Here is a 26,328-nt window from a genome sequence, read left to right on the forward strand (position 1 = left end):
ATGCTCTTTGTTTTACAAAAGTCACACTAGTTCTCAGCTACTGCACAGGAGAAACATTTTATTACAAAACGAGGGAGGGAGGAGGAGGAGGGGGGGGGGGGGCACTAGGACCAGCCAGGGCATATGAGGGGCGTCAGTTAATAGTGAGGACGTCACTTTGAATCTCGTGGCTGAGCTGTGTCTGCAGATCACTGAGCTTCCTCTTCAAGCCAGACAGAGCGGACAGGACGATGGTCTCAGGACGGAGCGAGCCGCATGACTCCACGTTATAGTAGAACCTGCCAGGGGAAACATAGATGGGATTATATAATACATGGAGTTTACATAGTTACTGTTTAACTGCTCAATGTTTACATATTTTGCATTAATGCATTACAGGAAAGTGTTTCTCCAAGAAAATGTATTCGGGGAGATTTTTTTTTTTAAATACCGAACCTCTGCAAAACGAGGACATTTCTATCCAGGTTTCTGCAGAAGTAATTAAGGATTGAGTCCATTTGATAGGACAGGGGTCATTCTTCAATGCAAGTTTTTACTTTAAACTATGAGGGGCATATTCAATTGTCGCGGGTATCCGCAGCGTTAAAACTACTACCGTTATTATGGCAGTAGTTAGCTGGATTTCCCTGAGCCGCGAGCTGAAATCCAGCGAGAAAACTACGGTAATAACGTTTCCGCCGACAACTGAGTATGCCCCTTAGAGTTTTATCTTTACAAGAATCCCTATCATTAGTTACGGTGTTATTACATTGTGTTGTCAGTTTTAAAATAATGCTGTACTTTAAGATAATAATCCAAATCATTGTTTTTGCCTCTAAATATCCACAAATGTACTCAGATAAGTCTGTATGTTTGTGTTCCATGATTGGTAATAGCACCTGCTGTGATATGTCTGCATTATCCCTGGAAGGTGCTCATCTTGCTGATATAATGGATATTGCTGCTCACTGAGCAGGCGATGGTTTAGGTCAGTGTAGAGGTGGTTGCGACATGGGAGAGTAGGATCCTGAGGTAGGTGGTTAGGTCATGGAAGTAGGTAGCTGGGTCACAGGAAGAGGAGGAGCCGTGGGAGAGAAGGACCCTGAGGTAGGTGGTTAGGTCATGGAAGTAGGTAGCTGGGTCACAGGAAGAGGAGGAGCCGTGGGAGAGAAGGACCCTGAGGTAGGTGGTTAGGTCATGGAAGTAGGTAGCTGGGTCACAGGAGGAGGAGGACCCTGAGGTAGGTGGTTAGGTCATGAAAGTAGGTAGCTGGGTCACAGGAGGAGGAGGACCCTGAGGTAGGTGGTTAGGTCATGAAAGTAGGTAGCTGGGTCACAGGAGGAGGAGGACCCTTAGGTAGGTGGTTAGGTCATGGAAGTAGGTAGCTGGGTCACAGAAGGAGGAGGACCCTGAGGTAGGTGGTTAGGTCATGAAAGTAGGTAGCTGGGTCACAGGAGGAGGAGGACCCTTAGGTAGGTGGTTAGGTCATGGAAGTAGGTAGCTGGGTCACAGGAGGTGGGGGTGCCATGGGAGAGCAGGACCCTGAGGTAGGTGGTTAGGTCATGGAAGTAGGTAGCTGGGTCACAGGAAGAGGAGGAGCCGTGGGAGAGAAGGACCCTGAGGTAGGTGGTTAGGTCATGGAAGTAGGTAGCTGGGTCACAGGAGGTGGGGGTGCCATGGGAGAGCAGGACCCTGAGGTAGGTGGTTAGGTCATGGAAGTAGGTAGCTGGGTCACAGGATCCTGAGGTAGGTGGTTAGGTCATGGAAGTAGGTAGCTGGGTCACAGGAGGAGGAGGACCCTGAGGTAGGTGGTTAGGTCATGGAAGTAGGTAGCTGGGTCACAGGAGGTGGGGGTGCCATGGGAGAGCAGGAACCTGAGGTAGGTGGTTAGGTCATGGAAGTAGGTAGCTGGGTCACAGGAGGAGGAGGACCCTGAGGTAGGTGGTTAGGTCATGGAAGTAGGTAGCTGGGTCACAGGAGGAGGAGGAGCCATGGGAGAACAGAACCCTGAGGTAGGTGGTTAGGTCATGGAAGTAGGTAGCTGGGTCACAGGACCCTGAGGTAGGTGGTTAGGTCATGGAAGTAGGTAGCTGGGTCACAGGAGGAGGAGCCATGGGAGGTGTTTGGGTCACAGTTAGGAGGGAGGTTAGTACCGATCGGACACAACCAGATAGATATACCAGACATGCTGATACAGGGGATGCCAGTCTCCCTGTGAGACAACAGTACAGTTGGGAAAGGCTGCTGTGCTGAGGGAGGGGGTGGGATGGAAACAGCAGACATCCTGGATAATCAGGGATTGGTTGCGGGAGTTTGAGAAGAAGGCTGGTGGGGATAGACCAGGCAAGAAGGATATAGGATGGGTGACGTCTAACTAACAATTATTAATGATATTAGGGGCATGATGGAAACAGGGCTGGATTATGATCAGTGATAGAGTGTTATAGATTTAGGAAGATCAGAACGATGGGGTTATCTATAAAGCCCTGTGTAAGGTCTAACCTGCAGGAGGAGACCTGAGAGGGACAATAAACATGTACAATCCCTATGGATATATATCGAAATAAGACACAAAGTACTACCTGTGGTTTGTTATATAAGAGGGTAAATACTTATTAATACAACAACACAGCAAAGCTTAATGGGCTTCACCTGCTTAGATATAAATTGGGAGCTGGATCTAGAGGAACAGATCATGGAAGACAATGATGGAAGAACCAAGTAGAGGGCTGGACAGCTATATATAGGATCAAACATACGTACAGAGGTCAAATGAGTCATTTAAAAAACAAACATTGAAGTACTTTATAATCTTTATGGCAATCAAATCTCTAAGAACAAAATTAAACCGTTGTGTTGATGTTCAAAACAAAGTTCAGTAATCGCTCAATATTTCTGGACATCCGCATATCGGGGTCAGCGTTACGTGGCGGCTGGTACCAAAGATAGGACCTAAATACTGGTAAACCTGACATCAGTCGTGGGCAAAATATCTGGAGGATTCTCAGGGATGTGATTGCCATTTATGGGGTAATAAATTGGGCAGCTGTCGTACTGTAGATTTGCCCAGGCTTCCCCTGAATCATCACAGCTCCAGCGTATGAGAATAGAAGATAATGGGTGGACCTCACTATGTAACATGATAACATTCTGTGTTCTGAGATCACCGGCCATGATACAAGATGTAAGACGAGAGCACCAGAGAACAGGGCACAAGACAAGGATTGGGGCGGGAGATTAAAGAAGACAGGAGGAGGTGGCTGTGTATGATTAAAGGGACAGGAGACAATATGGTACCATCGTAAAAGAAGAGGCTGGAAACAGGAGTAAGGAGGGAAGGCTGCCGGGGATAAGAGTTATAGGCAGGAAGAGAGATGTCCGGGAACATTATTTACCTCTCTGGTTTTCCGTTGGGATCATATGGAGCCTGCACCTCTTCTTCATCAATTTCAGAGTATTCACTCTTTGGCCTGAATGTAGAAACAAAACAGTTACAGGTCTGGAAGAAACATTAACATATAATAACAAGCAGGAAGGGATAACGTAGGATTCATCTGGAGGAATCAAACACAGTAACTCCCCAGCTAACAGGAGAACTGTATCGTTTCCTCTAACAAAGCAGTTTAGTTTATGTCATCACTTTAGCTCTGTGCTGCCATCTGTGGAAAGTTTTACTCAGACAGTGACACCTACTGGTAACATGAAATTACTACACGACATACTAAACAGACATTTCACCAATACAAAATACATTTACAGTAAAAATATACTATTGTGAATTTAAATTATATTAGAAGCCAACAAAGACTTCTATCACCGCATAAAGAAGGCACAAGGGCAAAGAGACTCCTATTAGCTTTATAGTAAACAAACGGTGGGAAATATTTCACTGAGCACAGATAATATCTATCACTATTGTGGCCACATTCGGACATTCCTCATCCAGACACACTTTATACTCTGTGCTTTACGTCTTCATGACCAGACCGATGCTGGTTACACTGGGGATATAAAGAGGCTCATCTGAGACCATATTGGAATAAGCCTGAGGCGATGTCGCAGTAAAGGACATTATTCCTTATAACACATGAGGACAATGACGCATTTTACCATCATATTATATGATGTGTGGTAAACATGAGACGTCCATGTCCTGTGACGGGGGCTGAGGTTCAGTGTTCTAGGTGTTATACTATATATAAATGAGAACCAGGACCGTACCATTCCTCAGGTTTGGGGTAGACCGTGTGCCTTAGTGCATTGTCTGGGTCATATTCAAATGCTACTCCCGCTGTGGGGTTCCACTTCGCATGTTCCTTCCCAAATCCTTTCTTGGCATAAGCTCTGAGCCGGAGCTCCTGTCCCTTTCGCAGCTTCACCAGGAGAATGTCTACAGAGAGATGATTAAGGTAAAAAAAAATGGCAACTCACAGAAATCTTATTCAAAACTACATCCTGGAGTCACAGTTACCGAATACCCACATTGTATAAACCTGACCACTATTCCCCATACCCGCAGCTGCCGGCACATTATACGAACCTAGCAACCACTCCACCCACATCCAACTTCTCGCACCTTGTACCAACCCGCTTAAGCCTCTATTGTACAAACCCTTCAACTTGCCTTTATTGTTTCTGTATTCAGCTCCCTGCACTTTGTTCTCATTCTACCCTAGAATCTCAGCACATGGTATCCTGTGCCCGGACCCTCAGCATCTATAGGCCGAGCACCAGTTACATGCTAGTCTCTGAGCGCTCACAGAGCAATCTTACCATCTTGTTCCACATAGTCATTAGGGTCATTGTCTCTGCTCCGTGACGTCACCTAAACAAGAGAAATGGAACATAGATCGACAGACACTGAACTAAAGAGGAGAACTTCCAAATGTGCTGGGATAGGATGTGAGTTAGTGTGTGTGTGTGCGCATATATATATATATATATATATATATATATATATATATATATATATACACATATATACACACACACACATACACATATACACACACACACATATATATATATATATATATATATATATACACACACACACACACACACACACACACACACACACACACACACACACACACGTCATCTAAAACCTCCAAACTTGTGGTTAAACACATCTGGATGTATGGGAGAACAAAAACTACTTCACTTAAATTCCCAGACATTATACAGCTTATTTCATACATGTACAACGATGACAGAAGGAAGAACCGCAGACACTGATAAGGAAACTCACCGGAATGACCCGAAGGTTGTTTGAGATAAGGTCACGCGAGGTTACGTGTCGCGTCTGGTCTTCATTACATCGCACATCCAACGTGAACTCCACCGAACACTCTGCACAGAATTCATCGCACGTACAATCCTGCCCAAAAGCAATTACTGATTGTAAGTCCCGAATAGTGACACTAATATGCCCCAGCATGGGGCAATCACCCACAGCCAGTCCCCGATACCGACACACACACCCCCCCCCCCCAGCTTGGGGCAATCACCCACAGCCAGTCCCCGATACCAACACACACCCCCCCCCCAGCTTGGGGCAATCACCCACAGACAGTCCCTGATAATAACACCCCCCCCCCCCCCCCCCAGCATGAGGCAATCACCCACAGCCAGTCCCCGATAATGACATACACCCCCCCCCCAGCTTGGAGCAATCACCCACAGACAGTCCCTGATAATAACACCCCCCCCCCCCCCCCAGCATGAGGCAATCACCCACAGCTGGGCCATGCCAGTAACACAGTGACACAGGCTATTACGTTACCCTGGAGTATTGCAGCTTGTCCACAATATCATCGCTGGTGAGAGGAATGAGTCCTGCAGACAAGAGGAATCAGTTTGTTGGGGACAGAGAACAGCAATGTAATTCTGTATTAATGCCCCCAGACTCACCCACTCTGTGTGCTATGAATTCATCATGGAGAACGGACGAGTTGGCATCTATCTGCACCCAGTCAATAGCTGGAAGAGACCATACAGACGAATGGATGAGCAACCAGCGCTATATAACTGTAACACTAAGCAGGAAGGTGACATTGGCCCTCTGATACCAGGATGAACCAGATGCTTCCTCACTGCCCTGAGAGCAGCCACAGCCAACAGTCATTCAGTCCCTCATCGCTGGAAGAGCAAAGGGCTTTCATACCCTAGAAGCCACATGATGATAGCAGTAGCCCCCTCCCCCCATGAAGGCAGCCCCCCCCCTCACACTGGGACAGCACAGGGTACCTATTACATGTACACATTATACGACAGGACTGATGGTTACAGTATATTACAGTAATGACACTGACACTATATAATATAACTCACCGATAGTTGGGACTTCTGCAATAAACACTCTACGGATGGAGTTTGCAATCCTACATGACAGAGAGAGTGTATAATGAAGATCTGAGACAGACAAACAGATATATTATAATATCTAATATATATAAGCCTAGCGGCGTGTGTTAGTGTGTGTGTGTGTGTGTGTGTGTGTGTGTGTGTAAAAAACTATTTTCTCAGAAAGGGCTCATCCAATTGACCTGAAATTTGGTATACTGACATTATTTGACAAAAACATTATAATAGTGAAGCCAGTTAATTCCATCATCCCCCCTTCCCCCCGTGGGAGGGGTAGTAAAGGCTAAATTTACCAGTTGAGGGCTCAAACTCTTGACCGTGTGGGTATTTATTTACCGGAGCCTGTGTTTGGTCATGGACAATTGTATGTCGCATTTTCACGACTACGGAGAAGCAGTGATGTGAAGGTGCAGGTTATGAATACTGCCCTTCAAGGAAGACTGATTGAGCACAGCAATAAGGTGTTTAGCAGAAACGTTGTGTATCGAGAGGTTTTAGAACAGTAAGACGATGAAGATGAAGGATGAGGTGATGGAGAAGAATGATGAGGTGGTGACATGTGGACAAAACCACGTTAAAAAAGGGCGCTTACGTCGGGAAGTAACGCTCTTCCCCTGAGGAGACCTGGGCTATGGCCCAAATGCATGACAAGAACCTTAACACCTTAAGTAGCTTGATTTGACTAGAATGCATGAGTATCATGCACGGGTTAACTTGTGTGTGTGTGTGTATATATATATACCCCATATATATATATATATATATATATATATATATATATATATATATATATATACACACACACAGAGACACACATTACATATATATATATATATATATATATATATATATATATATATATATATATATATATACACACACACCTACATACATCACGGTCTGAGATTGGGGGGTGATGTATATATAGAATATTCCATTATTATCCTACATCTAACCCTCCGGGTTTACAGAATAATATAACCTGTGATTCCGGAGATAATACACCGTATACGGGGACACCTGAGGGGACCCCCGGGGGGGGCGGGGACACCTGAGGGGACCCCCGGGGAGGCGGGGACTATGAGGGGACCCCCGGGGGGGCGGGGACTATGAGGGGACCCCCCGGGGGGGCGGGGACTATGAGGGGACCCCCCGGGGGGGCGGGGACTATGAGGGGACCCCCGGGGGGGCGGGGACTATGAGGGGACCCCCGGGAGGACTCACGCTAGGTCCGTGTTCTCTACGATGAATTTGACGTTCTCGTCGGTCAGCTCGGTGATCCGCACCGTCGGTTGGTTGGCGTACGGCATCTTCCAGCCGGAAGTGTGGGGTAGCCGGAAGCGGAAGTGAGGTCGAACGAGAGGAGGATAGAGCGGCCCCAGGAGGCACGTGGCTCAGTGTCCGGAAGTGACTGGTCCGCGGGGAGAATGGCCGAGTTCGTGCAGCGCAGAGTAGAGGATCATATCCCGGAGTTGGAGCAGCTGGAGAGGGTGGGGCTGCTGACCGGCAGGGAAGTCAGGTACCCGGGGCCCCCACTACCCCCCCAGCATCACAGGGCGCCCCCTGATCCCTGCTGCCCCCCAGCATCACAGGGCGCCCCCTGATCCCTGCCGCCCCCCCAACATCACTGGGCTCCCTAATACTGCCCCCCCCCCAGCATCATAGGGCTCCCCATGATACTACCCCCCCCCAACACCACTGAGCACCCCCTGATACTACCCCCCAACACCACAGGGCACCCCCTGATACTACCCCCCCCAGCATCACAGGGCTCCCCATGATACTACCCCCCCTAACACCACTGAGCACCCCCTGATACTACCCCCCCCAGCATCACAGGGCTCCCCATGATACTACCCCCCCCCCCCAACATCACTGGGCTCCCCCTGATACTACACCCCCTAACACCACTGGGCTCCCCCTGATACTACCCCCCCCCCAGCATCACAGGGCTCCCCCTGATACTACCCCCCCAGCATCACAGGGCTCCCCATGATACTACCCCCCCCCCCCCCAACATCACTGGGCTCCCCCTGATACTACCCCCCCCAACACCACAGGGCACCCCCTGATACTACCCCCCAACACCACAGGGCACCCCCTGATACTACCCCCCCCAGCATCACAGGGCTCCCCCTGATACTACCCCCCCCAGCATCACAGGGCTCCCCATGATACTACCCCCCTAACACCACTGAGCTCCCCCTGATACTACCCCCCCCAGCATCACAGGGCTCCCCATGATACTACCCCCCCCCCCCAACATCACTGGGCTCCCCCTGATACTACACCCCCTAACACCACTGGGCTCCCCCTGATACTACCCCCCCCAACACCACTGGGCTCCCCCTGATATTACCCCCCCCAACACCACAGGGCACCCCCTGATACTACCCCCCAACACCACAGGGCACCCCCTGATACTACCCCCCTAACACCACTGAGCACCCCCTGATACTACCCCCCCCAACACCACAGGGCACCCCCTGATACTACCCCCCAACACCACAGGGCACCCCCTGATACTACCCCCCCCAGCATCACAGGGCTCCCCCTGATACTACCCCCCCCAGCATCACAGGGCTCCCCATGATACTACCCCCCCTAACACCACTGAGCACCCCCTGATACTACCCCCCCCAGCATCACAGGGCTCCCCATGATACTACCCCCCCCCCCCCCCAACATCACTGGGCTCCCCCTGATACTACACCCCCTAACACCACTGGGCTCCCCCTGATACTACCCCCCCCAGCATCACAGGGCTCCCCATGATACTACCCCCCCCCCAACATCACTGGGCTCCCTAATACTGCCCCCCCCCAGCATCACAGGGCGCCCCCTGATCCCTGCCGCCCCCCAGCATCACAGGGCGCCCCCTGATCCCTGCCGCCCCCCAGCATCACAGGGCGCCCCCTGATCCCTGCCGCCCCCCAGCATCACAGGGCGCCCCCTGATCCCTGCCGCCCCCCAGCATCACAGGGCGCCCCCTGATCCCTGCCGCCCCCCAGCATCACAGGGCGCCCCCTGATCCCTGCCGCCCCCCAGCATCACAGGGCGCCCCCTGATCCCTGCCGCCCCCCAGCATCACAGGGCGCCCCCTGATCCCTGCCGCCCCCCAGCATCACAGGGCGCCCCCTGATCCCTGCCGCCCCCCAGCATCACAGGGCGCCCCCTGATCCCTGCCGCCCCCCAGCATCACAGGGCGCCCCCTGATCCCTGCCGCCCCCCAGCATCACAGGGCGCCCCCTGATCCCTGCCGCCCCCCAGCATCACAGGGCGCCCCCTGATCCCTGCCGCCCCCCAGCATCACAGGGCGCCCCCTGATCCCTGCCGCCCCCCAGCATCACAGGGCGCCCCCTGATCCCTGCCGCCCCCCAGCATCACAGGGCGCCCCCTGATCCCTGCCGCCCCCCAGCATCACAGGGCGCCCCCTGATCCCTGCCGCCCCCCAGCATCACAGGGCGCCCCCTGATCCCTGCCGCCCCCCAGCATCACAGGGCGCCCCCTGATCCCTGCCGCCCCCCAGCATCACAGGGCGCCCCCTGATCCCTGCCGCCCCCCAGCATCACAGGGCGCCCCCTGATCCCTGCCGCCCCCCAGCATCACAGGGCGCCCCCTGATCCCTGCCGCCCCCCAGCATCACAGGGCGCCCCCTGATCCCTGCCGCCCCCCAGCATCACAGGGCGCCCCCTGATCCCTGCTGCCCCCCCCCCCCCCAACACCACAGGGCGCCCCCTGATCCCTGCCGCCCCCCAGCATCACAGGGCGCCCCCTGATCCCTGCCACCCACCAGCATCACAGGGCGCCCCCTGATCCCTGCTACCCACCAGCATCACAGGGCGCCCCCTGATCCCTGCCGCCCCCCAGCATCACAGGGCGCCCCCTGATCCCTGCTGCCCCCCCCCAACACCACAGGGCGCCCCCTGATCCCTGCTGCCCCCCAGCATCACAGGGCGCCCCCTGATCCCTGCCGCCCCCCAGCATCACAGGGCGCCCCCTGATCCCTGCCGCCCCCCAGCATCACAGGGCGCCCCCTGATACTGCCCTCCCCCCCCCCCCCCCCAACACCACTGGACACCCCCTGATACTGCCCCCCCAACACCACTGGGCTCCCTAATACTGCCCCCCCAACACCACTGGTCACCGCCTGATACTACCACCCCCCCCCCCCCCCCCTCCAGCACCACAGGGCTTCCCCTGATCCCTGCTGCCCTCCAGCATCACAGGGCGCCTCCTGATCCCTGCTGCCCCACAACATCAAATGACTGCCCCCCTGATTAGGACTGCCACCCTGTCCTCTATTGGACGTCATTGTGTAAAGTCGGGCACCGCAGGGTACATTGCTCACTTTCCATTCTATGATTGTGCAGATCCATCATCAAGAAAATAACGGCACTGGAATATAAGCTGAAGCGGAAGGCGGTGAATAAGGAGGATTTCATCGGCTACATACAGGTCTGTACATTGTTACCCTCTCTGTCTGTGACCCAGAATAAAGTCCGGAGACGAGCTCCCATATCCACACACTGATCCCACATTCACCATGCAGAGGGACAGTCGTTATTACTGGTTTATTTGCTGACTTACCAGGATCTATTTGAACTTAATAAGTTTTATTTTCTGTCATCCCCACAGTATGAAATTAATTTCCTAGAGCTGCTGAAGAAGAGGCGACAGGTATGTTCCACCCTTCAGTTACTATAGTTATTGGGAACCCTTCTCCTGAGAATGACATTAAGATAAAATCTCCGTTTCCTATTTGTCTGCCTGGCTGTATATTACAATGTACATAAGCAGTAATGTAATAATGAAATGACATTCGCACTTGATGGCAAATCTCAAATCAACACATCCAAGCTACTATAATTAAAAAACCAGATCTAAAACTGGGCTAATTGTTACATCAGCACAGAGGGCGTACAGTGCAAGAGCAGAGTTCTGGTCTTTGTTAGTAAGCAAAGGAACACCCCATTTTGTGATCGGCTTGCTCACACACGTCCTATTCTTTCCACAGCGGATCGGTTACTCCTTTAAGAAGGATGAGATTGAATTTGTTATTGTTCATAGAATACATGGGCTCTTTGGTCGGGCCATCAACAAATGGAAAGTAAGTACTCATATTCTCACTGGCTGGCAGGTAATAGTACATCCACTATGAGAGAATGTCAGGCGGCCTATCTTGGCTGCACTACCGCCTAACGTTCCCCTAGCTGGAGCAATGGGGGATGCTTTGTATCTATCACAGCCTCTCATGAAAACTGGGGAGTGAGTGTAAGCGGCATTCAAGAGATTGTGTCTTGTGATTGGCTCCCCTGCTCACCCCACCACCATTTAAAATATGGTGAGCGTTAATGATTAGTCTGTTCTGTATTACAGAAGCAGTGGAGGGAAACCGTTGCATGTAGTACTGGATAGAGGGAAGGGACCTGTTCTGTGTTCCTAGGAGATAGTGCAGCATTAATGAGAGGTGTCTCTGAGATGAATGCACCATGAGGCCACCACCAGAAGACATAGTTATCAGCTCTTTCAATTTACTTTATTCTAGGAGGATCTTCAGCTGTGGATGTCGCACGTGGCCTTCTGTAAGAAATGGGTAAGTTATTGCTTTATTCTGATGAAACCAAACAGTTTGGGGGTGGTCACAAAGTAACTTGTTTCCCGTCTTCATTTTCAGAACTGCAGATTCCAGCTCAGTAAATGTTTCTCCTCCCTGCTGGCAATCCACCCAGATAAACCAGGTTACTGACACCCACATTACGTGCATCTTCCAGATAGATCAGAGATATGATGGAGGAGCCTGGTAACGGATGATTGATCCATATGTAGCTGAGAATGTTACATGGTTCCTCCTCTCTTTTACTTGTCATGTCCTGAATTTCTTGTGTTTCGGGCTGTAAACTCTTATTTTTGTTTCCTGCCAGCTTTGTGGATCATGGCAGCGAAGTGGGAATTTGAGGATCAGTTGTCGGCTGAAAGCGCAAGACACATTTTCCTTCGATCCCTCCGCTTCCATCCAGATTGCTCCAAATTGTACCAAGAAGTGAGTCTGGGGTCCTGGCTCTGTAGTGTAACGAGGTTTCTAGCCCAACACTTGGAATGACAATTAGCTGTCACTCCCCTCCCCCTTAATTCCCTAGAAGTGTTTGACTGACGGGCTCTTCCTTCCTTCCAGTATTTCCGGATGGAGCTGATGAATGCGGAGAAACAGAGGATGGAGAAAGAGGAGTTGGAACAAGCAAAGATGGATATTGTAAGATTCATTATAGCCACCAGGGGGAGCTCTGATGAAGTCTGTATGCAGAATATTGTACCTGTACGCTCTGCAGTTTATCCAGTAATGAACAAAAATGTGCAACACGCCAGCCAGAAATGGGGTCTTTAATAGTCTACCCCCAGTGAATCTAATGCCCATGGGTCCAGGGCATCATCATCATCAACATTTATTTATATAGCGCCAGCAAATTCCGTAGCGCTTTACAATTGGGAACAAACATTAATAAGACAATACTGGGTAATACATACAGACAGAGAGGTAAGAGGGCCCTGCTCACAAGCTTATAATCTATAGGACTATGGGAGTGTGATACACAAGGGCATGTGCTACATCGTATTGCACAATGGACCAGCTAGAATGCAAAGGTAAAAGTATTGAGTGGGCTGTGTGTGGCAATGTTGGTCAGAGGGTTGTTGTCTTGTGTTAGCTGTGTAGAGGATGGTAATAAGGTAATCTAGGGAGATTAAGATGATGGTTGAGGAATATTATAAGCTTGCCTGAAGAGGTGGGTTTTCAGTGAACGCTTGAAGGTTTGAAGACTAGAGGAAAGTCTTACTGTGCGAGGGAGGAAATTCCACAAAGTGGGTGCAGCCCGGAATAAATCCTGTAACCGAGAATGGGAGGATGTGATGAGAGTGGAGGAGAGACGTAGATCTTGTGCAGAACGGAGGTGTTGAGTAGGGAGATATTTCGAGACAAGTGAGGAAATGTATGTTGGTGCAATTTTGTTGATGGCCTTGTATGTTAGTAGAAGAATTTTATATTGGATTCGTTGAAATACAGGCAGCCAATGTAGAGACTGACAGAGTGACTCAGCAGAGGAATAACGGTTTGTAAGGAAAATCAGTCTAGCCGCTGCGTGCAAAATAGATTGTAGGGGTTCAAGTCTGACTTTGGGAAGACCAGTAAGGAGGGAATTGCAATAGTCGATGCGGGAGATGATGAGTGCATGAATTAATGTTTTTGCGGTGTCTTGTGTCAGATATGTGCGTATTCTGGAAATGTTCTTTAGGTGTATGTAACATGATTTAGATATAGAGTTGATGTGGGGAATAAACGACAGTTGTGAATCAAGGATTACACCTAGGCAACGAGCTTGCGTGGTGGGATTTATGGTCATGTTATCGACAGAAATAGAAATGTCAGGCAGGAAGCTTCTGTTTTTGGGTGGGAATATTATTAATTCAGTTTTTGAAAGATTGAGTTTGAGTTGGCGAGAAGACATCCAAGATGAAATGGCAGAAAGACAGTCAGTAACGCGAGACAACACAGATGGTGAGAGATCAGGAGAGGATAGATAGATTTGTGTATCATCCGCATAGAGATGATACTGAAATCCAAAGGAGCTTATTAGTCTCCCAAGAGAAGTGGTGTAGATAGAGAATAGCAGAGGACCTAGGACTGAGCCTTGTGGAACTCCAACTGATAAAGGAAGCGGAGCAGAGGTGGATCCAGAGAAATTAACACTGAAAGAGCGATTAGATAGGTAGGATGAGAACCAGGATAGGACAGTGCCTTCAAGACATAGGGATTGTAGCGTTTGTATGAGGAGAGAGTGGTCAACAGTGTCAAATGCAGCAGAGAGATCCAGGAGAATTAGAAGAGAGTATCGGTTATTATTTTTTGCTGTGATCAAATCAGCACAGGAGACAGGGACATACCCATTTGTGAGGGAATGGGATCAAGAGGACAGGAGGTAGAGTAGGAAGATGAGAAGAGAGTAGAAACTTCCTCTTCATTTGTGGGATCAAATGAAGAGTGAGTGTCAGAGGGTGCTACAAAGGAATTGAGCAGATTCCTTGTCAAGGGAGATACCATTTCAAGCCTGATCTTATCAATTTTGTCCTTGAAATAGGAAGCAAGATCCTGTGCACTGATGTTAGTTGGAGGATTTGGGGCAGGAGGATTCAGAAGAGAGTTAAATGTGTTAAAGAGGCGTTTGGGGTTGGAAGCCTGAGCATAGATGAGAGATCGGTAGTATGCTTGTTTAGCAGTGTCCAGAGCATTTCTGTAGGACTGGTAGATATCAGTATATGTGATGAAATCATTAGAGGCACAAGATTTACGCCAGTGACGTTCTGCTTTACGAGAAAGTTTTTGTAGAGTTCGTGTTACTGTAGTGTGCCACGGTTGGCAACGAATTCTACGCGGAGTATGTAGTGTCGCTGGAGCCACTTGATCCAGGGCAGTTGCTAGGGTTTGATGAAAGTGGGGTACTGCCCGATCAGGGGAGGAGAATGTAGAAATTGGGGAGAGAAGGTGTTGGAGAGAGGTGGAAAACTGTTGAAAATCAATAGCGTTGATGTTCCTGCGGGTACGAGGACGCTTGGAAGAGTTCGACACTAGGGAGGGTAAAGAACTGGGGGTGAGCGCGTAGCTAATAAGGTGATGATCCGAGAGGGGGAAAGGAGAGTTAAGGAAATTAGAAACTGAGCATAGTCTAGAGAAAACAAGATGAAGACAGTGGCCATCCTGATGAGTAGCGGATTCAATCCACTGGGAGAGGTCAAGTGTGGAGGTTAGAGAGAGTAGTTTGGAAGCAGCATTAGAACGTGGATTAGAAATAGAGATGTTGAAATCACCCATGATGATAGTGGGGATATCAGTAGATAAGAAGTGAGGGAGCCATGCAGAGAAGTGTTCAAGAAATTGTTGGTGTGGACCAGGGGGGCGATAGATGACAGCAACACACATGGAGAATGGGTTAAAAATCCTAACAGCATGTACTTCAAAAGATGTGAATGTGAGTGAAGGGACACTTGGTAGAACTGTGAACGTGCACTGTGGGGAGAGAAGTAGTCCAACCCCCCCCTCCTTGTCTGCCTCCTGGTCTGGGGGTGTGGGTGAAATGGAGACCACTATGTGAAAGGGCTGCAGGTGAGGCAGTGTCTGAATGCGTGAGCCATGTTTCTGTTATTACCAGAAGGTTGAGGTTGTATGAGAGGAAGAGATCATGTACGGAGGTAAGTTTGTTACAAACAGAGCGTGCATTCCAAAGGGCACATCTAAAGGACTTTGGAAGAGAGGGGAGACAGATGATGTGTTTGAGGTTTGCCAGATTTCTGTAGTGTTCAGATATATGTGTGTGGGAGAAGTGAGGGGGACCTGGATTAGGTGATATATCACCAGCTAATAGAAGCAGGGAGGAAGAAAGGTAGGAAAGATGATTGTAAGATGTGTGTCCTTTTAGTTTCTGGCGGCAGGGTGAGACTGTTAAAGTTATTGAATTTAAATAGCAAAAGAGTTCATGAGTGTTCACTAGAGGTGAGTGAAATAATGAAGGGGACATGTGGACACAGGTGTGTGTTGCAGGATGGGTGAGGGATGATATAGTCCTAAAGATAATGCCATGAAAAGAGAGAAAGAAAAATATTTTGGCAAGCATTGGGACTAGTAGTCAAATAGCAAAAATGAGGAATTAAAGGAATTGCCTAATTGCAATGTCCAGTGTAATCAGATAAGTAGTGCAGAGCTAGGCTGCAGCAAATGTAGTGTATTCCTGGATGTCTGGATAGTATAAAGTAATAATGTGGGGACCCATGTGGGGGAGTGGGTGGAAGTGTTGAATGGAGAGTAATAAAGAGCAGATAATTGAGTAGCTGAGATTTTGCAGACTCATGAGAGAGGAGATTGGTTGAAAGACAGTATAATTTCTTCCTACTTGTAAAGGGAGACAAAGCTTAAATAGAATTGAAGTACAGTGGTGAGATAGGGGACTGAAATAACTGTAGCATGGGTAGGGAGTGGTTGAGCAAGTAGTGCAGCAGTCGGATTAAACAGAGTGGATTTTGCATTGAAAACAAACTGACAAATAGAACAAACTTTCATGAGATGAGAGGAAAATGAGATCAGAGTCCAAAACAGTCCTCATGTTGCATGTAGCTTGTAGCCAGAGTGAGTTGAAAACATCAGAGGTAGAATATGGAATTTCAGGTGAATACTGACAGTTGTCCTTGTGTAGCTGTGATAATAGACAGAAAGTTCTTCTCCTGTTTCCTTCAGTTTAACTCCGGTATAACTCCGAATTATGCTGTTTAAATTTTTTTTTTACACACTTGTATCTATACACTTAGAGCTATACACACTAACTAAGCAGCCATTCTACTATGAATATATCTGCTTAACAGACACGTGATCAGAGTACCGTATATACTCGTGTATAGGCCGAGTTTTTTAGCATATTTTTGTATGCTGAAAAAGGCCACTCGGCTTATACACGGGTGAACTTACCTGGTATCCGGTCCCTCGGCTGTTAACTTCTGTTAACAGCCGAGGGACAGACTTCTGTTCCAAATGCCGAACTTCCTGTTGTTGGAACGCACGTGCGTTCCACTGTGGGGTAAGTAAAAAAAATCTCTCTATAAAATGTGTCTTGGATCTTTCTTTCTCCGCTTTCTACTCACGCACAGCGTAACGGTACGGAGGGTTTTGATCATACAGGACCAGAACTGGGGGACACTGAAACGTTTACATGGTTATGCAGTACAAAAAAATGTTTCCGTTAAATCCATTATGTGAGATGACAAGTTGAGGGGTACAAACTAGCACAAAGATCTATAGATCAAAACGTTTTATAAGCTTGCGTCATAAAACATATATAAAGAACAATCATTATCTTTTTATTAAATACCACATAAGTTACATACTAATAGACATTACTTTAACCGCCTGTAATTACACCTTTCCTTTGGGGTTAAACATATATAAAAATAACTTCCAATACAGATGTAAATTAAAATGAAATTTCAGTAAAAGCAAAAATGCCACCTGTCAAAACTGTACTTTTCATTTTTTTACAAACCCATCAATTTACATCACAAAAGAGCACCCTAGGATATTGCTTACATTATCTTTTATTTATTTATTTAGGTTAGGTTGTACCCAATGATTTTATAATCATTTATGTATGTTCCTTGTCATGTTCTGTTATTTATGGTTTAGCTAAAAATGATTTCATAGATTGAACCTATCATTTTTATTTAGGTTTTTGTGGTTAAATTAGCGCTGTTTTCCACCCTAGGCTTATACTCGAGTCGATACGTTTTCCCAGTTTTATGTGGTAAAAATAGGTGCCTCGGCTTATACTTGAGTATATACGGTACTTCAATCAAGCCCTCAATAACCCCCCCCCCCCCCCCCCCCAACAAACCTTAGCAGTAAAATGTTTAAACAAACAAACAGTGAAAGGACAACTTGTAATAAAGCTGTAGTAGTAATTACCATTAGAAATAAAACTGCATTTTCTTAATTCAGATCAGACTGTTTGCAATAAGGCAGACTTGGAAGGACAGTGGGGCGTTTGTGGGTATGATCGGACCACTTTAATTAGTTGAAATAGAATGTATAAATATAAAGCAGTAGAGAAAATATAATTTAAGATGAACATTCTTAGCACACATATATTATAAATAATACACACTAGCACACAGTGACCCCGCAGATTGTCTATCCCCGTGTGAAGCTGATATACCGGATACATGAGCTCTCTATGGGAGAAGACTGGATGTATTATATCCTCTTACGCCTGGTGCGAAGGGGATTCTCAGGGGGACTGCACTGTGTTACATGGGGGTTAGAATATGGGCTGTATGCAATCCTGGGGGGAAGGGAGGGGAAGCTTTTTCTGTATATTTGCTTTTTTTCCTAATTTCTGGTGCAGTTTTCATTGTTTATTAATGAGAGAAGTCGTATTAGTCGGTGGAGGAATTTATCTTTGAAAGTTGGAGACGAATTTGTTCCCAATGTCCAGTTCTGAGCCTGTAACATTGGCGGAATTAGGAATAAATCTATATGACATAGCCGTGACAAGACCCCCTGGTAATCTTTTGTCTCTCTCCTTGCAGGGGGAGTCTGGATATTCGGATGATATTCTGAAGGGAGAACTGGCCCGAGTGGTTTATAAAGCTGCTGTACAGAAGATAACAGGTGAGAGAGGCCCGATGTGGAGATAGTGACAGGAGGAGTGGGATGTTGTGTAACGACTGTGTCCTCCTCTCCGCAGGCGCTGACTTCCAGCTTTCTCTACTTTCCATCTCTAAAAAGTTTAATTTCGCTGAGGATCTGCAGAGAGAAATTTTTACTGAGTAAGTGGACATATTTAATGCACTAAGTAGACTCATGATTGTCTGAAACAGACACGTGACGGATAGATCTAAATAATAAAGAAATATGTATGAAACTCCGCACCAAGCAGTTCATTAAACTTCCTTAAATATACATTATTATATTATATATTAAATATAACGCACAAGGAAGGGCGCACCCATACACGGAGTATCCGCTTGTAAACAAAGAGTGAAGAGTGTGATATTGTGGGGATCTCATGAGGGAGAATATAAAATCATAATCTTTTTGTAAAGTTTATTAAATACCAATATCTAGTTGTGGGCTAGATCCTCATCTTTAACGGAAGAGACTTGTAGCGAAATATTAAAAAATGTATCATAAATGTTACCAAAGGATTAAACAAACTGTTAAGATAGACAGTGATGAGCTGTCTAACCGCGTCGTTGTCCTGAATCTTATATATATATATCCATCCATCCATCCATCCATCCATCCAAGTCAATTTTATAATTCAACTATTACTGAGATGTCACTTTATATAACTTGCTTTACATCTCTATATTTCATTTACTCATGTCTTTGTTATTATTTAAAGCCTAATTTAAATTGATATACAGAGGATCCTAATAAGCAGATGATATATGTATAACGGGTGTGGTTTAGCTTTCCTTAATTTAGTAATTAAAAACCACATATATTCCTAAGAACACTCTTCATTGGATCATAAGTCATCGATTCAAAGAAGTGGGCTTATAATATGAGTATAAACGGGAAAATGATCCCATACGAGATTCATACTGTGGGAGAGGAAACTGTAATACATCAAAACAGCAGATTAAAGGAAAGGTAAAGTCCTAGCGACTAAGAGATAAGTATCATCCGTTGTTATATAGTATAATCTCAGTGAGTTATTTAGGAGGTTTATTGATGTATAAAGTGGGAAGCAACAGACGCGGGGTCCGGATAGAGAGTGATGAGCTGTCTGTCTTCACAGTTTGTTTAATCCTTCGGTTACATTTATGATACATTTTTTAATATTTCACTATAAGTCTCTTCCTTAAAGATAAGGATCTAATCCACAACTAGATATTGGGTTTTAATAAACTTTAATAAAGATCATGACTTTATATTCTCTCTCATTCATTCGAGTGCCCCACAATATATTACTTTTCTTTCTTTGTTGACAATTAGATATAAATAATAAGTCAGCTCGCAGGTGTGGCCACGGATCACCGAATCTGTTCATAGTGACCGTCGCTGTCACTGCCGTGGAAATGAGTGGGAAGAGATAGTGAAATGGTTAATGAACTTTTGTAAGGAAATTTTCTTTGTGTAACGATGTAATCAATGTAAATATTCCATGCTGAGTGGAGAGTGCAGTAACATGATCAGAGTGTAAGACTCACGCCGAGCGTGGACATGGCGCAGGGACAATGATGTCATTGGTCCTTTTCAGCTTGCAGACCCTTCATGCAGAGGATCCTCTTACCTGGGACTTTTTGGCACGTCAGGAGTTGTCCGCTAAACCGTTACCGTCGGCAGAGTACACAACCAAACCGACACGGGCGCAGGACATGGCGCGACAGGAGGAGCGATGTAGCAGAGTCTATGAAACTGCGCTGAGTTCTCTGCAGACAGGTCTGACCTAATATTTGTTGTACATATAAATAGATCCATGTAGATCCCTCTACACATACTGACTCCATCTTCTCCTAGAGTCCATGTGGGAGATGTACATCACCTTCTGTCTGGAGAGGTACAAACGGCAAACAAACAGCAACCAGCTGAAACAAGAGGTAACTGCTAAACTTACACTGGTGGTGGGTGGGGGCCCTCTTCCATTTATTCTTTATGTATAGCTTTATCCCCACATAAAACGGGGGACGGTGGAATAATATAGAGGATATGGTAGGAGCATGTTACTCCATACGTTACATATGTGGTTGGATGTGTTCATCACTTCCCCTGGCACAGTGTTGGATGCAGAATTTCCTGGTAGTAAGCTGGGACCTGATCCTTCTCTAAATGCTCTCACACCGCTAATCATGCATTCACTTTAATGTCTTCCTATGATTGAACAGAGGTACTTTGATAGCTGGAAATGGATTGTAAGCTCTGCAGTTCTGCGTCTGTGGTGTTTCCTGCTGGCTGCATGCACCGCTAAACACTGTCTTCTCCTTTCAGAGGCAGGAGAGGCTGTTGTCGGCTTTCAGTAAAGCGCATGAATCCAGCTTGTTGCTTGTGTCGAGATACAGTGACTGGGTGAGGAGAAATACTGTCATTCATCATCTAGGCCCAGTGTGTGGGAGACGGCGCAGTCTGTGCTGCAGTCTTGTTCTATTTGATCATTTTAGATTGTTTTTGCTAATTTATTGTCTTTCAGATATCACAGCTGGTGGTCCTCGGGCAGGTGGACTTAGCGGTGGAAGTATCTGCTGCAGCTACCGAGAGGTTCAGTACATCTGTAGACATGTGGAGGACGAGACTGGAGGTTCTGATAGCGTTGAAGGCTGAGTATGTGGAACGGGTGTTTGAAAAGGCATTTACACTGGTGAAGCCCAAGGTAAGTGTCCTTGGATTGGAAGTGGAGACTAAAGGAGACCTCTCCTAACACACGTTAACTACAGAGTACAGGTGTAACTATCGTTTGGGGGGGTTGGGGTGGGTCCATTCTTGGACAGTCTGCATCATGTAAATCACAAATAGTTGTGAAGAGCTTTTCTTTCTAACCTAAGTTTGGTAGTGAGATCTTTCACTAAAAGTGACATTTTCCCCCAGAAATAACTTTGTTTGAATCTGGTGCTTGGGACGTACTATACAAAGGAGAAACGGGGATGACAGGATCTGATTACCGGTGTATGAATCATATTGTGTACACTGTAGCACAAACCATTATATATAAAACAGAAAGTGTAAGTCTCACTAGAAGGATGAGGAGTCTTGATTAGTGCATCGTCCAGGTGGGGATCATAAGTCACCATAACCTTCGTAAACGCCCTCGAATCACAGCTGAAACCGTGTTGTGTTGGACAAGTTGGGACGTAAAGGTCTTTAATGTTGATGACAAAGAATTTGCCCTGGTATTGACGAAACCCCGAAGGTCCTCACAAATGTATTGATGTACATCAGAACCACCAAGATGAAGATTGAAATGTTCATCTTGTAGCTCTGGAACAACCACCCCGATAATACTAGATCCTGTAGAGCTTGTGAATTGACGTTTGATTATTGTATTGAGCTTGATGTTGTGTCCTCACATTCTCTGTGTTTCTCTGTTCGCAGGACAGTTTGCCCTTGTGGACACTAATGGTAGATTGGAGCGAGAAGGAGAGGAGCCCAGAGGTCACAGAATCGCTCTATCATGTATGTGTTCCTCATGGTTTGTCCCAGTTTATCATGTACATAAGAGGTGGGTGAGGGAGACACAATGGTACATACCTCAGTGCATTGTGCTCCTGGTGGTCTAGCCAGGACCCTCTGTTCTGTTTATATCAACACTGAATGTGACACTTTTATGGTTACTTTTACACATGTTTGTTTTTGGGGCTTATTTTAGCCGAACTTCTGCAAGAAAACCTGTATTATAGAGATGGTGTGTGGTATAATTACCCTGCTCCCCACAGAAACTGGTCCTAAATCTTGCTGTCACCAAGATCATGAAGGTGAAGTATCTGGACTGGGCGACCAGGACCGGAGGCTACAAGAGAGCGAGGAAAGTGTTCATCAGGTAAGCGGAGCGGATTAGTTGTATCGGCAGCTGTTACTGCGGGAATCAGAGATTTGACTTGGGACACTGTCCTCGGCTTGCTCCGTGGTAAAGTGTCATCTTGGGTATTGGAACTCATTCTAAGGAAGCGCTATCCCGCAGATTATAAGCATTTTGGTTTTCTTGTAGCTGAACATCCAATATGACATTTTGGAAACAGCCCTCAATGCTAAGCAATGTAAATGTTGTATTTCATCCATAAGGCACATTGTAATTGAGAAATGGGGTATATGAATTTGGTTGTGTCTGGGTCGCACCATGAAGAGGAGCTGGTGTTTGGGCAGATTTCAGCTTAGCGGTTACTGGTTGGTACCACATACTATAAGGGATGTTATGTTTCTTCCCAGAGGATTCTGTAACGGAGACTTCTCAGATTAACTCGGGGTCTTGTTGGAGACTGTAACTTTCTTACAACATAAAGTGGTATAGGACAATAATCTGTATTTAAGTTACCCGCAGACACGATTCACCCCCCAATCTCTCTTCTAGTTTACATGAGAATCGCCCCTTCTCGGAGGATTTTTTCCTGAAGATGATTGAAATTGAGAAGGATCAGGTGAGTCTTGTATCTCATTGGGATCTGGATGATCCAGTAATCCTCGGCTGCAGAGCTGACATACAGAGGATATTGCGTTTATTTAAGTAATTTATTTTAACGTTCTCACCTATTAGTGTGATTCACCCCAACAAACCGCTATAAATCCTATTGGAATTGGGTTATAAAACAAACGTTTTGTCCATATATTCACTGGTAAGCCAGGAATAAGAACTTTATCTTAATTCTTATCCCTTCTATCTACGCAACACTCTAAGAAATTGTTATACATCCTATGGAAATAGTGCCAGAGGCGTCGGATGTATCCTTCTGTCTCATTATAATATATCGTCTCCCATTTAACTTTATAGCTCCGTTATTGTTGGAAATGATTTGCTCCCGCTTACATTTATCCATCTGAAAGAGACGCCGTGTAAATTATGATCAATTATTAACTGACTTATCTGTTATTTAGGAGCAGAGCAAGATGAACAATCTGCGTGAATATTATGAGCGCGCTCTGCGGGGATTTGGGGCCACAAATCCAGGTACATTGCTCTTATGTGAACCGGGATCCTGCTGCAAACTGCCACCCTGGGGCTGTCTTATCTATGCCGGCATCAGACCGTGCCCTGGCCGGTGTCCCAAGTATTACTAACAGGAGTTTATATTATAATTGATATATAATGTGCAATATCTGCACAAATGGAAACTTGGAATAACAATCTCCCTCCTGTAACCTAATGAGACTTTGCCTTGTATGTTGGTGCTGTATAAAACCCTATTATATCCAATGTCCAGGAGGGAATGTGTCCTCCCATATATAAGGTTGTTATAGGATCAGAACTGATTGTTATGTGTCATTCCCTAGATCTCTGGTTGTGTTATATCAAGGAAGAGCTCAGCCATTCAGAAGGAAAGCCGGAGAACTGTGGCGCCCTCCACTGGAGAGCCATGAAAATGCTGCAAGGAGAGGATGTGGAACACTTTGTGAACAAATATACATTGCTGCAAACTGGGCACCTATAGTGTGACCTGTGCGCTTTTTGTACAGATGTCTTGATGAAAAATAAATGTAATTTCCAGGTGCTGTTGGCGCTCAGGGCTCTGATTGTTAATAGAGGGTTCAGTATTTATGACCAGGTTTCTTTCAATAATCAGTTTGTTGATTTTGCTCCATTTCAACCCTGGGCTCTCAGCAACGCTGCGTGGATGGATGAGATGGAAGTAATGTCTCTTATTGTCCATCATCATCATCATCATTTATTTATATAGTGCCAACATGTTCCGTAGCGCTTTACAATTGGGGACAAATACAATAAACTAATAAACAAACTGGGTAAAACAGACAGAGGTGAGAAGACTGCTCGCAGCTTACAGTCTATGGCTAATATATATTCCTCTGGTAATGAGCATTAAAGTGATGATAATGCATCTGTTTTAATAGTAAAAGGATGAATATTCCGCGTGAGAGAAGCTGAGGCGTTCATGTGGATAATAACTCGGACGCTCTTCTGAAACCTCTGGTTTACGAGATCTCATGGATTAGTGGACGACTGAACACATTCTGTAAGAAGCAATAATACAAAAACCTGTTTCATTTGCCTATTCATAGCGATTCTATAGACCATTTATAGACAATACACATCTACATTTGCTTAAAGTACAGACGTGACTCACGGGGAAACAAATCAAAACAGATGTTTTGTAATTTTTGGAAAAATCTATTTCTCTTTCATCCAGTCTGGGGGACACTGATTACCATGGGTTGTGGAGGGGAGCTTGGGGAGTTGGCACCTAACTAGTTAACTTTTAGTACTGCCGACAGACCCCTCCTCTCTCCTGTTCAGTTATTTTTAGGTGCCCTGGAGTTGGGCAGTGTTTTTTAGTTGCTAGTGTAAAGTTAACAAATTCTATTTCATTTTATTTTATTCTTGTGTTTTTTTACAGGTGGCAGCGCTGGAGTGTGTTCTACTATAGAGAAGACACTCGCAGCTGTGCAGCGCAGGCACTCCCCTGTCAGATGTGAGCCAATGGCTCTTACTGGCAGGGACTGGAAGATTGATGCCTGATTGAGTAATCACAAGCGGTCTCAGGGACCGCTGTCACTCCTCCAGCCTCCCCGATAACCGGCGCTGCCCTTACAGGCATAGAGTGCCGGTTATCGGATTCTAAGGAAGCCGGCGGCCATTTTATTTTTTTCTGCCACTCGGCGCTACGGAGAGGAGGAGGATGGGGGCTATACCACGATCCCCCCCCCCCTCATACATAGGAGGAGGGCGTCGGGTATTTCGTTGCGGAGACCTCTGTATTAGAGGTCTCCACTATCTGCCACGCTCCATACTTTTTTCCTTTTTGGAGATTACAGCTGCACAGCAGCATGGACTGAAGGGGGGGGGGGGGAGCTAAAGCATAGAGTTCCCCCCTCCTTCCAGAGAGAGATGGTCTATCCCAGTCTTCTGGCGCCAAGAGAAGCCCGGGAAGAGTGAACAGAGCTGAGGGAGCAGGCACAGGACACTGCTGTTGGACTTCTCCCCTTTGTGGCCCCTGGGCTAAGTATCAGCTTCTTTAAACACATATATCGTTTTTTCTGTGTAAAAAAAAATTGGGCTAGTAAGGTTTACATTATAGTCTCCTACTTGCCTACAAAAATATTGTGTTTAACCATTACAAGTTCAACTTTTATTATATAGATTAGTTGATTACTTGTTATTTAACTCTGTTTCTCTGCATATATTACTCTCTCTTTCTGTTTACCCAGCTAGATTAACAATTTAGTCTGTGTGCTTGGTGTGCCTTCCTTTATAAGAATGACAGATAAGGGAAAGGGCCCTATAGCAAAATATTTCACTTGTTCAAGATGTCATGTAAAATTACCTTGTGGCCAGTAGGACCCTTTGGCGCTCTGTTCTGGCTGCGAAGCAGGGGCTCCCCCTGCGCAAACCCAGCAGATTTCAGCCCCACTGACGGAGGAACCGGCCTGGGTGGCCTCCCTGACACAGTCGGTTTCCTCGCTAGCTCATATGGTTTTACAATCTAACCAATTGCTATCTAATATGGCTACCTCAGTGGCTAATAATAATAGTACTCAGCTGGGCCTCCCTGTTACCAGAGTCCATTGGAACGTCTATACCAGGACCTTCCTCTTCTCTTTCAGACCAAGCCCCTATCCGCACAGAAGCGGCATGGTCTACAGCTTTCCTTAAGGGTTTGAATAAACTTAACCTGTTGCTTGAGTCCCCAAACATCCCGTCTACTAAAAGAAAGAGACCTAGATCTGATAATCCCATTAGGGTCCTTTCAGATTCTGAGGAATCTTCTGAGGATGAGGGGGCAGAT

The 26,328-nt window shown here is 46.5% G+C and overlaps 2 protein-coding genes across 2 annotated transcripts; one reads left to right on the plus strand and one right to left on the minus strand.

Annotated features, from left to right (window-relative positions):
* Window positions 1-38: 38 nt before the first annotated feature.
* Window positions 39-7,673, minus strand: POLR2C (RNA polymerase II subunit C). Its single transcript, XM_075189453.1, has 9 exons — window positions 7,570-7,673; window positions 6,313-6,362; window positions 5,893-5,961; window positions 5,765-5,817; window positions 5,231-5,359; window positions 4,753-4,804; window positions 4,201-4,369; window positions 3,375-3,449; window positions 39-278 (listed from the first exon to the last, which is right to left on the minus strand). The coding sequence occupies exons 1-9, from the start codon at window positions 7,653-7,655 to the stop codon at window positions 134-136; spliced, it is 828 nt and encodes a 275-aa protein (XP_075045554.1). The 5' UTR covers window positions 7,656-7,673; the 3' UTR covers window positions 39-133.
* On the plus strand, window positions 7,668-24,078 carry UTP6 (UTP6 small subunit processome component). Its single transcript, XM_075189451.1, has 19 exons — window positions 7,668-7,864; window positions 10,719-10,803; window positions 10,984-11,025; window positions 11,363-11,455; window positions 11,894-11,941; window positions 12,023-12,086; window positions 12,270-12,388; window positions 12,521-12,598; window positions 18,466-18,547; window positions 18,624-18,705; window positions 20,145-20,326; window positions 20,405-20,484; window positions 20,873-20,950; window positions 21,072-21,251; window positions 21,971-22,051; window positions 22,312-22,415; window positions 22,944-23,010; window positions 23,465-23,537; window positions 23,861-24,078. Exons 1-19 carry the CDS (start codon window positions 7,773-7,775, stop codon window positions 24,016-24,018), a joined length of 1,788 nt encoding a protein of 595 aa, XP_075045552.1. The 5' UTR covers window positions 7,668-7,772; the 3' UTR covers window positions 24,019-24,078.
* The last annotated feature ends 2,250 nt before the right edge of the window (window positions 24,079-26,328 follow it).

The sequence above is a fragment of the Mixophyes fleayi genome, chromosome 10 (genome assembly GCF_038048845.1).
Source record: "Mixophyes fleayi isolate aMixFle1 chromosome 10, aMixFle1.hap1, whole genome shotgun sequence".
Classification (NCBI taxonomy): Eukaryota; Metazoa; Chordata; class Amphibia; order Anura; family Limnodynastidae; genus Mixophyes; species Mixophyes fleayi.

Coding starts and splice junctions, on each gene's coding strand:
- POLR2C (XM_075189453.1), bottom strand. CDS start 7,655: ATGCCGTACGCCAACCAACCGACGGTGCGGATCACCGAGCTGACCGAC. Junction 6,363..7,569: donor GTAGAGAACACGGACCTAGC/GTGAGTCCTCCC, acceptor TCTGTCATGTAG/GATTGCAAACTCCATCCGTA. Junction 4,805..5,230: donor ACAACCTTCGGGTCATTCCG/GTGAGTTTCCTT, acceptor TCTCTTGTTTAG/GTGACGTCACGGAGCAGAGA.
- UTP6 (XM_075189451.1), top strand. CDS start 7,773: ATGGCCGAGTTCGTGCAGCGCAGAGTAGAGGATCATATCCCGGAGTTG. Junction 12,389..12,520: donor GCTCCAAATTGTACCAAGAA/GTGAGTCTGGGG, acceptor CCTTCCTTCCAG/TATTTCCGGATGGAGCTGAT. Junction 20,327..20,404: donor GCTGAGTTCTCTGCAGACAG/GTCTGACCTAAT, acceptor ATCTTCTCCTAG/AGTCCATGTGGGAGATGTAC.